Here is a 15,714-nt window from a genome sequence, read left to right as displayed (position 1 = left end):
TTCTCTAAAGAAGGGAAATGTGTGAAGTGTTAGATCAACAAACGATCAACCAGTTTACTGAAATAGCTCAAAGGTGCATCTCCTGAACCATGAGCTGGCAAGTATATATATAGCTGGGATACAATGTTACATTGTCTGACAATGGAAGGACAAAGGATTGGAGGGGTCAACAGCCAGAGAAAGAGAAGGAGAGGAAGAGGAGTGAGGCTGCATGAGAATGAGAATTTGTGGTCCAACAGACAGGAACGTCAGGAGGTGTAGGAAGACTACACTTTAATTCCTACAGCAATGCATGTACAGTTTACCCTAAGGAGATTGTCCTATGTTAACATTTCTAGCAATGACATGGCCTGTCAACAAATTACAGTACAAACAGTCAAAGCTTAAATGTGAATCTCGTCCAGTCTCTTGCAATAAATCTCCCACATACATTAAGGTGTAACTTACAATTTAAAATAATTGTCTTCAAAACTTTAGCCATGGTTTACATCAGAACACCCCTCCAGAGTACACTGTTACAATGACAACATGACTAAGCTATTCAACTGTCTTATCCCTACACAATGACACAAGGACTTGTCATTCTGATGGCACGGACATGTTCATTGACACAGATATTTACTTTTGAATGATGAACTAAGGACTTTGAGCAAGGGACTGGCTTTTGCAGGTAATCCATGGTGTTTTGCTATTTGTACAAATTGTTTTGAGAAATGCATTTACTGTTTTGCAAATGTTGAGGATGATTCAAGAAATGTACAAAAGTGACTGAGAAAAACTGTAAACTACTGAGCACCTGATAATCTTAAATTCACATAAATCCTCTTCAGTCTCTACCCTCATTATACTCACACCACGCGCATGCATGCACGCACACACACCCGACCCCCCCCCCCCCCCCCACACACACTCACCCCCATTTAACATCTCATCTCTCTCTCTCTCTCTCTCTCTCTCTCACTCTCTCTCTCTCTCTCTCTCTCTCTCTCTCTCTCTCTCTCTCTCTCTCTCTCTCTCTCTCTCTCTCTCTCTCTCTCTTTGCTCTCTCCATTTTTCTCTCTCTGGCTCGTTCCCCATCTATCCTCTCTCTGTCTCTGTCTCTCTCTCTGATGGATGTAGATGCATAGACAGATGAACCATGTGGAGGGATATGGATGAGCATGCACATGAGTGGTTTGCTGGGACTTCAGTTCAGCAAGTTAGAAACATAAATATTAGTTGGAAAGAACCTGAAAATGATTAACAGTTGGGACCAAAACAAATTGCCTGAGCTTGTTCCTGTTTATCAAACAATCAGCCTATTAGCTTGCACAATGAAACATCAAGAGGAAGGCGTCTCATATAATAGTTAAAATACAATTACTGTCACAGAGCAAAGCCAAACCAAACCTACACTCTGTAGCAGCAGTGAACGAGCTGGCTTACAAACACCTCTTTCGTTTAAAGAAAATATGCATGACCCCGGGCCAGACGTTCGTGGCATGGCTCAGCGCTGGGACGGTCCCGGCCTGGCAGACCGTCCCAAACGAGCCCCCGCAGACCAGAGCCAGTAGCCACCTGTTATTCAAATCAAGTCATAAAGTAAATAAATCCAAGTTCCAAAGATCTGTACACGCCGTATTATCGGTCACCTTCTACCCCCCCCCCCCCCCCCCCCCTCAGGCCCAGGAAACACTCCGCCTTTGGCTGCGGCAGCTGCCTTCTGGCTGATCTGCCTGCACGCGCTATTCGTCCTCTGCAGCTCGTCCGGACATCAGCAGAACCGGCTGTTCTTCCACAGAGCCAAGTTCTCCCACACTACACCTCTCTCCGTCCTCCCTCCCGTGCCTCGAAGGGCCACGGTCCAACCTACATCCAGAGCATGGTCAAAACAATACATCTCACCCCGTCCTCCGTGACCTGCCAAGCGGCTCGCTACGCCCTCTGGACGGGGGAACCCAAGCAGCCGCTCAACAACATCCTGATTGTTTGCTTTTCTGGCTCAACGGTGGTGGAACGAGCTCCCCACTGACCTCAGGACAGGTGAAACCCTACTTGTACTGGCTCCACGATGGTGGAACGAGCTCCCTACTGACCTCAGGACAGCTAAAACCGGACCCGTCAACAGAGATCGAGAGGGAGGAGGAGGAGGGAGTTTGACTGCCGTCCAGCGAGCCACACCAGGCGAGGCGTGGCCCTGGATGTGGGGTGTGTGACATGTGGTCGGGTTACGGCCCACCTGGGTCTGACCACTAGGAGGAGCCGTTTCCACCTTGGAACCAAAGTCAGTGAAAGGTGGGAATCTCTGATTAAGGGTTACGTCACAACATGGTAATGTCTCACCCGTCGCTGAAATGAATCACCCCCCACTTAACACCACACACACACACACACACACTGATGCACACACACACTCACATACACCCAGACACAAACACAGATGCACAAACACACAAACACACACTCACAGATACATACACACTAATAGGCACATACACACATGCACATACGCACAACCCACACCCACCCACACACACACACTCACACACACACACACACACACACACACACACACACACACACACACACACACACACACACACACACACACACACACACACACACACACACACACACACAGGTACACACACACAGGTACACTCACACACAGACACCCGCGAACACATACAAAGCCCCAAACAAACTCGACCACACACACACACACACACACACACACACACACACACATACACACATCCATAGGCTCATACACACACACACACACACACACACAAACAGGCACACACACACACACATACACACACAAACACACACACACATACACACACACACACACACACACACACACACACACACTGCGTACACCCAACTCTCTCTCGTCCTAAAACCTCCTGGACCTAAACCACATTCATCTGTTGAGTTCACATTCTCACATGCTGACGTTAAGTGATTACTATTTATTACTCTTCACGGTTTATTACTCTTTTTATCTACGGCCTCTTACCAGCAGGTAGGGTTTAGACATTAAAGAGACAGGTCATTAAGGAGCAGGTAGGGGTTAGACAGTAGAGAGACAGGTCATTAAGGAGCAGGTAGGGGTTAGACATTACAGAGACAGGTCATTGAGGAGCAGGTAGGGGTTAGGCAGTACAGAGACATGTCAGTAAGGAGCAGGTAGGGGTTACACTGTACCGAGATAGGTCAGTGAGGAGCAGGGGTTTACTCTCTCTCTCTTGCTATATCTTTCGCTTATCTCTCTGTCCTCTCTCTCTCCCTCTCTCTCGACTCTGTCTCTCTCCTGTCTCTCTCTGTCCTATATATCTGTCCTCTGTCATCTCCCTCTCCATCGCTCTCTCTCTCTCTCTCTCTCTCTCTCTCTCTCTCTCTCTCTCTCTCTCTCTCTCTCTCTCTCTCTCTCTCTCTCTCTCTGTCTCTCTCTCTCTCTATATATATATATATATATATGTATGTCCTCTGTCTCTCTCTCCCACATTAACATTAACATCAAATGTTAAATACAAAATATATATATACATATCATATCATAGTACAATATTAAATACTAAATATGTAAGAAGCCAAATGTAGAATACTAAGAATGTATTGTAAAACGCCACTTCCTCCAATCAACAGATTCATTAAAGACACACTGTGTATACACCGTATTTACAGTGTGGAAGATTTGTGCAATAGAGCAATAATTGTGAAGAAACAAAATAGAAATAGTGCAGTTTCATATTAACAAGGGTGCGCCAGTGGTTTAGGTCCAGTGGGATGAGTTGGTTTATTGGGATTTTGAGCTCCTTCTCTCTCTCTTTGTCCTCTCTCTCCTATCTGACTCTAGTCTGTCTTCTCTCTCTCTCTCTCTCTCTCTCTCTCTCTCTCTCTCTCTCTCTCTCTCTCTCTCTCTCTCTCTCTCTCTCTCTCTCTCTCTGACTCTAGTCTGTCTTCTCTCTCTCTCTCTCTCTCTCTCTCGCTCTCTCTCTCTCTCTCTCTCTCTCTCTGACTCTAGTCTGTCTTCTCTCTCTCTCTCTCTCTCTCTCTCTCTCTCTCTCTCTCTCTCTCTCTCTCTCTCTCTCTCTCTCTCTCTCTCTCTCTTTCTCCTTTCTCTCTCCTCTCTATTTCTGTTTCTCTGTCTGTCTGTCTGTCTGTCTGTCTGTCTGTCTGTCTGTCTGTCTGTCTGTCTGTCTGTCTGTCTGTCTGTCTGTCACTCTCCCTTTCTCTCTTTAATTAAGTCTTAATGTAATAAATCAGTTCATTCTCCACAGCTGAGTGTGCTGACACCAGCAATTGATGGCTCTTCGGTCTAATTATTTAATTCTGTGATTAGAGAATTAAAAAGCGTATTAATTAAACTGTTTATTGAGTAGTCTGGACTGAGATTGCACAGATTTACACAAAAGCGGAGGAGGAGTCAACCTTTAAAAAAGTTATCAGTAGATATTGGTTCAGATTTGATTCTATTTAATTGGGTTCATATGAATTCTGTGTATTTAGGTGTACATATTCAGTGTATTTCAGTAGATAAGTATTCAGTGTACTTTACTCGATAAGTATTCATTTTACTCGATAAGTATTCAGTGTATTTGAGTACAGAAGAATAGGTCTACGGTGCATTTGGCTTTATAAGTGTTGAGTGTATTTGAATACTACTAGATAAATAAGCAGTATAACGCTCCTCCTTTCTGAGAAAGGTCATTGAGTAGAATGTTGGGATTTGTTAGTAGATCAGATAAAGTTAACCTTCATTGTCATTTAACCCAGGTGAGGTAGCAGTACACAGTCTCTACATATACACATAAAAAATGTTATCCATATACATGTACGGTCAAACTAAAGTTAACGTCTAGTAACACACACAAATCCATATGCACCACAATGTAAAAATCAAGAATATTGCATGACGCCCTAAATCAGGATATTGCACATTCCCCAAATGAAACCATATGTTGCAAATCACGAGTTGTGATTTGACTTCAACAATCGGGTGACGAAACCATGGTGTGACACCATTACTAAGAATAGATTCATTGGCGGCCCTGTACAACAGAACATAACGGTCTTATCCACTCCATGGAAGCTAAGCCTTCGCAGAAAACAACGGCACTGACCGATTCGTGGACAAAAGAAGTCCACTTCATTAACCCATTGTATCTGAAAATCAAAGCGAAAAGCCAAGAACTTGTATGTTATGACCTGATCCACTCTCCCCCGTTAATTGGGACTGGGCTGTGATCACCAACAGACCTGGGATCCAAGATTGTTTCTCCAGAGATTTCAACGTTTTACATCAGCTTTTGCCCCTCAAACCACCGCACAACCCCATAATGACACACCCCCACACACACACACACACACACACACACACACACATACTGGTATTCATGGCTACTGGGGACCAACTTTTTAATCATCACTGGTGGGGACCACCCTTTCTAGAGGTGCTAGAGGTGTGAAAAAAATTCAGCACACTCACTACTGTTTAGTTAGCCTATACATGCCTTAAAACCTGCAAATTTCCATTAAAATGTTTTCCCCATCATATATGGGGACCACTGAAAAATCAAGTCAATGTGTTGATAGGGGACCGAATTTGCATGAATTTGCAAAGAATTTACATAATTCACACCTTCATACTTGACTTTTTGGGGACCATACTGGTCCCCAAAAAGTCATGTCCATCGTTATTATTATCAGTTATTATCATTAAAAATCTTAAATTTACTTTTGATTTTAATATGCCATACTCAAACCATAAATTAGTACATTTAATCAACTAAAAACCGCAAGGACACATCAGGAGGACAAAAAATGGAAGAGGTGCCATGTAGGAGAGTCAGGCATCTCATCAGACACTTCCCTGAAAAAAAAACTACTGTGCAACCTTTCACTTGACGCAAGAACCTTGTACCTCACAACTGGCATGATGGTGCGTGGTCCACTGCAAAGATGCTTCCAAGGTTGTACAAAAAAGCAAGAAGGCAGCTGTTCGCAACAACCACAGCCTCATGGCCATCACCACATTGAAGCTGTTGGATGAAGGACTTGAAGCAAGGGAATTCATGACAGTAAGACGCTGCTTCAAATGTTACATAATTGTAGAGTCATAATGTCAATTAGTGATACTATCTTAGAACCAATAATAGTTGGACCTAACAAATAAGACTGTCTTGCAGGGAGCAAGGAGGAGCTACTGGGCTTAGAGAGCAAGGAGGAGGTACTGGAGGCTCCAGGAAAAGATGGAGCCACGTCAAGTAACCAATGGTTGTACCTTTTTGTTTGTCATAAAATAAAATACTTAAATCTTTTCTGTCCTAATTCTTTATCTGCATTTCCGTCCACTCTTTTAAGCGCTGTATAATGGCAATAGCACAGAATAATAATACAGTAGTATTTAGCACATAATGACCTCGTCATGTGATATTGCTTCAAACCATCATTGAGTGATGTAGTTCTTTGTAATGACTATCAATAAGGACCAACTCCAGATCAATTGAAATAATTGTCACTGTTTAATAAACAGATGGCCTGCCACGTTGGCCCCAACTTTAAGCTTTCAAGTATCAAGCTAAGAAAAACAGTGAAAATAACCATAACATAAGACATAAGCAAAGCACTGCTCACAAAACTAGCAGAATCAGCCTTTTTTAAACATTAGGAATGCTGGACTTTCTTTTTGTACGCTGTGATGCGGTTGTATACATAATATTTTAACATTTGCCAATCCCGATTATTGAGAGCTGCTGGCTCAGCTCTTAGACACTTTTCACAGTCTCTCTTTGAAGGGACGATGCATGAAGTGATGAACCGCTTCATATGCTTTTCAACGGCTTTTACCTCTTCGTCCTGCCATGGTTTTCTTTTCCTGGGAGCTTTACCTGTGAGTGGGTGAAAAAAATGTCAACACATAGACCTTACACTTATGTAGTACATATCTTGTTTACCTGACCACACAAAGGACTGTACATGGTTCAGTCACCATTTCACACAAGATCATCAACGAAGATTATTACTGTGTTCTGGCACCCAGTGATTTATGCCACCATGGAACATCACCAGACCCATTAGCTTTCAGCAGTGGCACTGCGAGCGTACTGCTGTTGCAATTCACATTTGAGTTGATCTGATTTGTAATGAAAAAAAAAAAGATTTAAATCACCTTTGACAGACATCACAGCTGTGAGCCGGTCATCATCTCCAGAAAGTGGCTTGCTCCTCTTGCTCACTGATGGGACTGCATTCCTCACCTCTGCTGATGATTCTATGAAATAGATGAATGATATATTTGTTAGATATACAGACAAAGAAACAAACATGAGAGGAAATGCCTTTGTGCAGCGGGACTCATTGTATGCTTGATGAGATTGAAAGATGTGGACTTAATTTCTGATGTTGTAATTTCTCTATTAATTAAGTCACATGTTATCCCTTTCAATCTCTCCTTTAAGCCACGTTCCCACTCGCATTGGCTCTACTCGCTTTTGGAAGCTGGTACCTTTTGGGGGGACAGTTTCCACTGCAAAAATAGTACCCCCTGGATGACGCACAGGACTTCCATAAAGCTGCTGGTCCACTTGCTAGATATGAGTGGAGTCATCCAGCCTTTCTGTCGTTTCGCAAGTGAGCAACATGAAGGTTTGTAGCTCCCCCAAAGAGCATGGCGTGCCCTTTTTGGCTGCTGCAACTGATGCCTAGACACTTTTACCCCGTGCGTGGTTATTGTCCGTGACAAAACTCGGAACCAATCAGTGTCTGCAATGTGTCGAGGTCACTTTTTATAAAGTACGAGGCTGCTTTTGTGGAAACCTGAAGGAGCAGGTAAAAAAATAAAAAATAAAAAGTACAGGTACCAGTAGGGCTGGGCAATTAATCGAAAATGGACCCTCGATCTCGATTCAGGGACACGTCGATGTTCAGAATTACAGAACCAGCAGTATCAGATATTTTTCACTGTCTACCCAGCCATTGTTTAATGCATTCAGGCTTACAGTTACAGTGGCCAAAGCTATATTCACCTTTATGATAGTTGGGCTGCTGTTTTCTGATGAAGAGAAGGCCATGTCTGAGATATTTTTTGTAATTTTCTGGTGTCCATTGTACTTATTCTGCTAAAATCAAAGAAGGAATTAAAAAAAACAACCTTCAACAGGTGTTGCGGCTCCGACACGGTCATCTTCTGCTGCTGATGGTGTATCTCTCTTGCGTGTTGGTGGGGGGCCTTCTTCCTCTGTCAGTGGGGGGCCTTCTTCTTCTGTCAGTGGAAGAGTCTCTTCTGCCAAAGACAAAGATTACAGGACATTGAGAAACACACACAGTAAACCCTTCTTTTGAGATAAATGAATATATACCTTGAGATGAATCGTGTCGTCCCCTGGTTTTAGCTGTCTCATCAGTCTCAACAGGACAAATGACCATGTCTAGAGGAGATATAAAAAAACTTGATTAGCAAATATAAACAAAAGCATGATGGACAAAAGAAAAATGACAAAACAACATACCATCTGGCCCTATTGTGATTTCATCCAGGTTTTGGCCATGGAACTCAGCCAATCTTCCTTGCTCAAGGGCCATGAGAAGCTTGCTAACCTTGGCAAGCTGCAGTGTTTTCTCAGGTAGTCGATAAAACTCACGATGGACTCTAATGTCATGCCCAAGAAAGTTAGCCAACTGGTCCATCTCTGTATCCGTCATGTTGAGAACCGTTGAGAGTGTTGCAGCATGTTTCCGCAGCCTGGTGGAGGTCAGTGCCTTGGGACACTTTGCACCACATGCTACTGCAAAAGCACGGAGGCAGTCCGAACCACGGAGATGCGTTTTAGCAGCTGGCCTTGCAAACATGTAGCAATTCTCTTTGAGTACCTCACAAGCCTCTCTCTCTGAAACCAGGAGTTCCAGTGCACTGAGCATTTTCTGAGTCACAAGAATAGGAACCGGTCTACCTCTTTTTCCCCTGATCACAATCCTTGTGAAATGTTTGCAGAGTCTTTTCTCTACTTCTGACAGTGCCCAGTCCAAATCCTGGTGATGATCAGACTCGTCTCTTGACAAAAATGCAGACAAGGGCATGCTTGCCACTTCTCCTTCCCTGCGACGGTTAAAGAGGATGATCTGTGCTAAGCACACCTTTGCCAAGTCTATCCAGGTCTTTGTGGAAGGACTTTCAGAGAGTTCTTTGCAGTACTCCTCTTGCTTTTGACTGAGAAACTGGTGCAGTCTCTGCACATCTTCTGTGAACGGCATCAGAGTGGGAACATTCCACTTTGCTTCATTGAGGTTACGTAGTGCTGTCGCAGAAATCATTTCATTCCACCTTTCGTTGTGGACTTCCTGAAACTCAGTGGCATTTTTCACAAGTTCATGGTTGTTCATGATCAAGCCCTGAGCTTTTAGGAGTTTGCTGACTTTGACCAATGTATGGCCAATTTTCTTGGCAAGTGATGGTATTGTGAATTTGTGAGAATCACTGTCATAGCCACAAGTCACCTTGACAGCTTTGATCACCTGCAAGTAATTCTTTGGATTTATGAAATCCTCCACTGTTTTTAAGGGGGTAACTTTTCTGGCATTATGAACCAGTCTTCCCATTTCTCGCATTTTGTCACGCACACACTGTTGATTCTTGGCTGACATCCCACCCTTGTTCAACAGGTGCTGCCCAACATGGATGATGACATTGTCTTTTTTCACAGCATCAGTGATCGGATCAGCAACCATGGCACTGATAACTCCCCACATCTGTTTCCCGATGTGTGATGGCACAGGCTGCATGAATGTACACATAGACTGAACACGATTTTTTCCTGGTTTGACAGGTATCGATGAAGGCTTAAGTTTGCAAATTCGCATATGTCGCCACAGGACTTTTCGTGTGAAAAGAGCTTGGCAGTATGCACAATGCATGAAATCCTTCCCCTGTGCATCTTTATTCGGGCGTTTAAATGGAACCAACTCTCCTCTCCCTGACTCCAGCACAGCAGCGTTGTGGGCATAGTTGCCTCTGTTGCGAATATAGTCAAGCAGTTTTCTTCTCTCCAAGGAACCCTTTGGTAAACTTATAGCTTGAGCCACATCAACTTTATCGTGGTGTGCACGTTCTAGATGTCTGGCCATTTTTGCATTTGCTTTTTTGCAATATAAGCAATACTGTCGTTTGTTGTAAACTCTTTTTCCATGCCTCTTTTGTGAAGCTTGCACAAGTATGGTGTCAGTTGCATCTTGACTTGAGCAGGGTTCTTCGTCTGTACTGACATCACATGTACTGATGTTTGTTCTCAAGTTTTCAAGGTCTGGTGTCGTTGAGTAACCTACTGTTGTGGAGTCACCTACTGTTGTGGAGTCACATACTGGAGTCACCACTTCAGAGTCAGAAAATAATTCACCCACTGGCCACCTTTGTTTCCTTTCAGTTGTTGAAATGCTGACATCACTTTCGTCACTTTCAGACGTGGAATCTGGCACATACTCATCGCCACTCTCTGATGTAGAGTCGTATAACTCACTCAAGTCTTCAAAATCTGTGTTTATCATCTGAAAATAAATTCATTAACTTAGAGGATGGATCGATAGTTGACATTATTGGACACCCAATTCACAGTTTAAACATTGTGACATTAGGTGCATCGTCATATGACATTTTAATCAGTTTGCCACTGATCCAACATAATTGAGTACTTACAATGATACTTTTTGTCCGTCTAAGTCTTGGGACAGCAATCTCGTCTTCATTTTGGAATTTTGTCTCACTCTGTGAAGAACAGCAATACAACACACACACTGAAAAAAATTTAGATATTTGTGAAGAATATTGATTAACCAGCATCTGCCGTCACACTAATAGAATGAGCAAGCTTCATGGGGGAATGGCAAACACAGTCACCACTTGTCACCACTTGTCGGGACCGACATCCAGAGCTAGTCTTCACACAACCTGCCAACTCAACAATAGAAAAGTGTGTGTCCAGCAGCTTGAATGAAGCCAGAAACAACAGGAGGCGACTCTGGATGTCTCTATGAATTCATCTTAAGTGCTCCACATGATGTACCTGTTCTATGGACATGACGTCATAGGTGTAATCATCCACCTGTGGCCCTGGAGGGACATCAGCATGGGAGCCATCCACACGAGGGTCATGTTGAGCTTGTGTGCTTGACTGCAAGTATTTCACATGGAAATTATTGCAATTTATGAGCCATAATAATCATTTTCAGGTCAAGGGTACAGCTATGAATTTGGATGTGTGGATACAGAGAAACCAAATTTGAAAGACATTAAATTGAACCGCAAAGTTTCTTCCTGTTTCATTAAGCAGCATCTGCTGTCACACCAACTGAACGAACAAGCTTCATGGGGACATGTCAAACACAGTCAAGTCACCACTTGTGGGGACCGGGTGTCCAGACTCAAAGAGCTACTCAAAACCTCACACAACCTGCAAACTCAAACTGGCAAGAAAGTGTGTTGTGGGGACCCCGTACATGTCCCAGATTAGAGGGATTTTTTGTCAATTGTAAAATCTCCACAAAGTTAAAATTGTGTCCTGATCATCCATTTAACATTAGCCATCAACACATCTCATACTAAAATGTCTAACAGTTCAGATTCAAGTCCATGATTATACACTTCTCCATGTCTGTCCACCATCTTAAATGAAGCTAAAAAACAACAAGAGGTGACTCTGGATGTCTCTATGAATTCATCTTAAGTGCTCCACATGATGTACCTGTTCTATGGACATGACGTCATGGGTGTAATCATCCACCTGTGGCCCTGGAGGGACATCAGCATGGGAGCCATCCACACGAGGGTCATGTTGAGCTTGTGTGCTTGCCTGCAAGTATTTCACATGGAAATTATTGCAATTTATGAGCCATAATCATCATTTTCAGGTCAAGGGTACAGCTATGAATTTGGATGTGTGGATACAGAGAAACCAAATTTGAAAGACATTAAGTTGAACCTCAGAGTTTCTTCCTGTTTCATTAAGCAGCATCTGCTGTCACACCAACTGAACGAACAAGCTTCATGGGGACATGTCAAACACAGTCAAGTCACCACTTGTGGGGACCGGGTGTCCAGACTCAAAGAGCTACTCAAAACCTCACACAACCTGCAAACTCAAACTGGCAAGAAAGTGTGTTGTGGGGACCCCGTACATGTCCCAGATTAGAGGGATTTTTTGTCAATTGTAAAATCTCCATAAAGTTAAAATTGTGTCCTGATCATCCATTTAACATTAGCCATCAACACATCTCATACTAAAATGTCTAACAGTTCAGATTCACATTCAAGTCCATGATTATACACTTCTCCATGTCTGTCCACCAGCTTAAATGAAGCTAAAAAACAACAAGAGGTGACTCTGGATGTCTCTATGAATTCATCTTAAGTGCTCCACATGATGTACCTGTTCTATGGACATGACGTCATGGGTGTAATCATCCACCTGTGGCCCTGGAGGGACATCAGCATGGGAGCCATCCACACGAGGGTCATGTTGAGCTTGTGTGCTTGCCTGCAAGTATTTCACATGGAAATTATTGCAATTTATGAGCCATAATCATCATTTTCAGGTCAAGGGTACAGCTATGAATTTGGATGTGTGGATACAGAGAAACCAAATTTGAAAGACATTAAGTTGAACTGCAGAGATTCTTCCCGTTTCATTAAGCAGCATCTGCTGTCACACCAACTGAATGAACAAGCTTCATGGGGACATGTCAAACACAGTCAAGTCACCACTTGTGGGGACCGGGTGTCCAGACTCAAAGAGCTACTCAAAACCTCACACAACCTGCAAACTCAAACTGGTAAGAAAGTGTGTTGTGGGGACCCCGTACATGTCCCAGATTAGAGGGATTTTTTGTCAATTGTAAAATCTCCACAAAGTTAAAATTGTGTCCTGATCATCCATTTAACATTAGCCATCAACACATCTCATACTAAAATGTCTAACAGTTCAGATTCACATTCAAGTCCATGATTATACACTTCTCCATGTCTGTCCACCAGCTTAAATGAAGCTAAAAAACAACAAGTGGTGACTCTGGATGTCTCTATGAATTCATCTTAAGTGCTCCACATGATGTACCTGTTGATTGGATGTGGAGTCATCATCCATCTGTGGCCCTGGAGGGACATCAGCATGGGAGCCATCCACACGAGGGTCATGTTTAGCATGTGTGCTTGCCTGCAAGTATTTCACATGGAAATTGTTGCAATTCATGAAATACAATTGATCATTTTTAAAGTTCAGACACATAGTATAAAATTATTCTGGATTTGAAAATTGTGCAGAACCACAATTTTCCACATACTTGACTTCTCCATGGGCAGTCATCCCCTCCGTAGTCGTAGGTGATTTCATCCCCCTCATTTATGTCTTTGATAGCAAATAGGCACAAGTGCGGCATCCCATCCACATCAATCTTTTTCATTCGGCAGTTAGGGCCTTTGTGCTGATCATTAAGAAGTCGCCCCAATGATTCATCCTCTCTTGAGGCATCAATGCTTAGATGAAGGAAGAAGGTATTGCGAGTAAACCCATTTCATATTAATACATGCCGTTCCTCTACATAGAAATCAAATCAACATAAATGTTAACATATGGTACAATTTGATTAATTAATAATTCTCCTAGTTGTTCTTCTGAATATACAGAGTTTGGTGTTTTGTGTGCCAAGTATAGTTTAATTGCAACTTACCACCAAAATTTCCCTCGCCACTTGAAAGCAAAAAAAAAAAGGCAGTACACGATGGTGGAAAACCTTTCGTCTTCTTTGGGCTTCAACATCATTGATCATATCACCCCGGTACTCCACTACAAATTCTCCTCTGGGAAATTTGCTTGTGGCAAATACTCCTCGTCCTTTTAAAGAAAAAAAACAACAAAAAAAACAATAGATATGTTCAATAGTACAGGAAAGAGCATCAACATAACTTATCAATTACTTGGAGAAAATAAAAGCAAAAAACACATCAATGTTTTACCTTTCTCTGCATTTATGTATTTAACTTCCAGTTTTGAAGTTTTGTCCGTCTTTGAGAGAACATGACGGATGGCATCACTTGTCGGACTGAGCCTTGGTGGCATTTGAAACTGCAGACATACATCTAAAAAAATATATATAGCGTTATTGACAACAATACATTTCTTATTGACAACTGATAAAAAACAGGGACCACAAATTTCAACAAATTTGAGAAAATCTCTGTCCAATCTGCCAAATATAGAAAACTATCATTAATCTAGTTGTTGCTACTGACATTGTGTCAAACTGAACCAGAACAGGTAAAAAGCTACTACAGGTAAAATGAAAGCACCTCACATTTCAAAATGTAACTTAATTTGACAAAAATGTAATGCCAACTCTGTTTGGTAGTCCAATATTACTCACTTAAGTAATGTTGGTTCATTAATAATATAAATTAGTGTCTATACGCAAAGTCAATGTACACGAGCGTGTTCCAGGCCACGTGACTTTAGGGGACACGCCTAGCATGGTAGTCCAACTTAGCTAGCATTAAGTTCAAGGCGGCGGCAGACTCATTGAGTCACTCCACTCGAAGTACAACCGATGTTCACCTTAACCCTCTGAGACCCACATAGAGAACTTTCCGTCTTGTCATACTTTTGTGTATTGCCTATAAAATTGTCATTTTTTAGTGTATCATCAAGTTATACACATCCCCAGAATCAGCACAAGCAGGGTACCGTTGTTTAGCCCCGTTTCTCTAGTTTAAGAGGAAATGACCCGCATCTTTCTAGCGTAAACCATTACGGAGTTATGACGCTCTAAAGAAAACATGATTATTTGTAGCGTATACGCCACAATGGGTCTCAGAGGGTTAAAAACTCCCTTCATATTAACCATGAATTGCATATTTTTAAATTAAAAATACCACGTACTGACCGAACACAAACCCGCTTCGCTCCTGTGTATCAAGCACCTCCACACTGGGCCCCGACATTTAAAGCCAACATGCCAATTAATTAAGCACGCAACTGCGTGTGGTTAGCATCCTTACCGCGCCAGTTATCACCAATAAACCGCGTCACACGACATAAAACTCTAGAACTGATTATATATGTTGCATTTTATGAAAAATACTGCGGTACTTACCTAACAAAATCGCCTTTCTGCTCCACTTTTGCTTTTGACAGGACTTGTACTTCACCGAGAGAACGGAGTTTGCTGTTAAGCTGCTGTCAACCGTACCGCGCGCTTCCTGTGTGATTTCACAATAAAATCACTTAACCGGAATAGGAAATGCGCGCGTACGCTACCGTATTTTTTTGTACAATTATTTTTAATGGCACAGAGCCGCTTTTTGGGTTTTGGGGTTTTGTACTTTGTTACACTTTTTTGTACTAGGAGCTGGATTGTGATGTTATATCTTGAGGCAGAAATGTGATTTGACCTCTGTCTCCTCCTGTCTCCTCCGTCTGTTCAGGCCCTTCTGAAGGGCTGAGGCTTAGTGGAGCAAAATGAGTGTCACCTGTGAGATGTTTCCTACTCAAAGGACAGGCGACGCCCATCACAACACAGACACAACCTGATTTCCTTGTGTGTCGAGTCAGATTCAGGAGAAAGGCCCCAAATCATTGACACTTTGTTGTATCTGCACCATATTTGACACATCCACTCATGAGCCCACTCTCACAACATGTCCCACTCGGGGGCCATTTTGGATGTCCCAACAGCCAAAAAACAGGA

At 42.7% G+C, this 15,714-nt stretch overlaps 1 protein-coding gene across 4 annotated transcripts; it reads right to left on the bottom strand.

The window, feature by feature from the left end:
- Positions 1-6,489: 6,489 nt before the first annotated feature.
- On the bottom strand, positions 6,490-15,266 carry LOC115532555 (uncharacterized). Of its 4 annotated transcripts, XM_030342409.1 has the most exons (14): positions 15,121-15,266; positions 13,988-14,110; positions 13,702-13,865; positions 13,315-13,507; positions 13,089-13,187; positions 12,405-12,512; positions 11,721-11,828; positions 11,043-11,150; positions 10,676-10,744; positions 8,499-10,527; positions 8,349-8,417; positions 8,141-8,272; positions 7,160-7,261; positions 6,490-6,878 (listed from the first exon to the last, which is right to left on the bottom strand). In XM_030342409.1, exons 3-14 carry the CDS (start codon positions 13,791-13,793, stop codon positions 6,655-6,657), a joined length of 3,333 nt encoding a protein of 1,110 aa, XP_030198269.1. In that variant the 5' UTR covers positions 13,794-13,865; positions 13,988-14,110; positions 15,121-15,266; the 3' UTR covers positions 6,490-6,654. The 4 variants fall into 4 exon arrangements, with proteins under 4 accessions (XP_030198269.1, XP_030198271.1, XP_030198270.1 ...); XM_030342411.1 differs by lacking the exon at positions 11,043-11,150 and having other exon boundaries at positions 15,121-15,259; XM_030342410.1 differs by lacking the exon at positions 15,121-15,266 and having other exon boundaries at positions 13,988-14,191.
- Between the last annotated feature and the right edge of the window lie 448 nt (positions 15,267-15,714).

The sequence above is a fragment of the Gadus morhua genome, chromosome 19 (assembly GCF_902167405.1).
Source record: "Gadus morhua chromosome 19, gadMor3.0, whole genome shotgun sequence".
NCBI classification, from domain to species: Eukaryota; Metazoa; Chordata; class Actinopteri; order Gadiformes; family Gadidae; genus Gadus; species Gadus morhua.
Note: the sequence above shows the minus strand (reverse complement) of the source record. Positions and strands in the feature narration are given on the sequence as shown.

What these genes read in the sequence shown, in the direction of transcription:
- LOC115532555 (XM_030342409.1), bottom strand. Translation starts at nt 13,793, where the DNA reads ATGATGTTGAAGCCCAAAGAAGACGAAAGGTTTTCCACCATCGTGTAC. An exon ending in ACGTCATGTCCATAGAACAG is followed by an intron (nt 10,745 to 11,042) that starts GTACATCATGTG and finishes TGTTCTTCACAG; the next exon opens with AGTGAGACAAAATTCCAAAA. An exon ending in AATCACAATAGGGCCAGATG is followed by an intron (nt 8,418 to 8,498) that starts GTATGTTGTTTT and finishes TATCTCCTCTAG; the next exon opens with ACATGGTCATTTGTCCTGTT.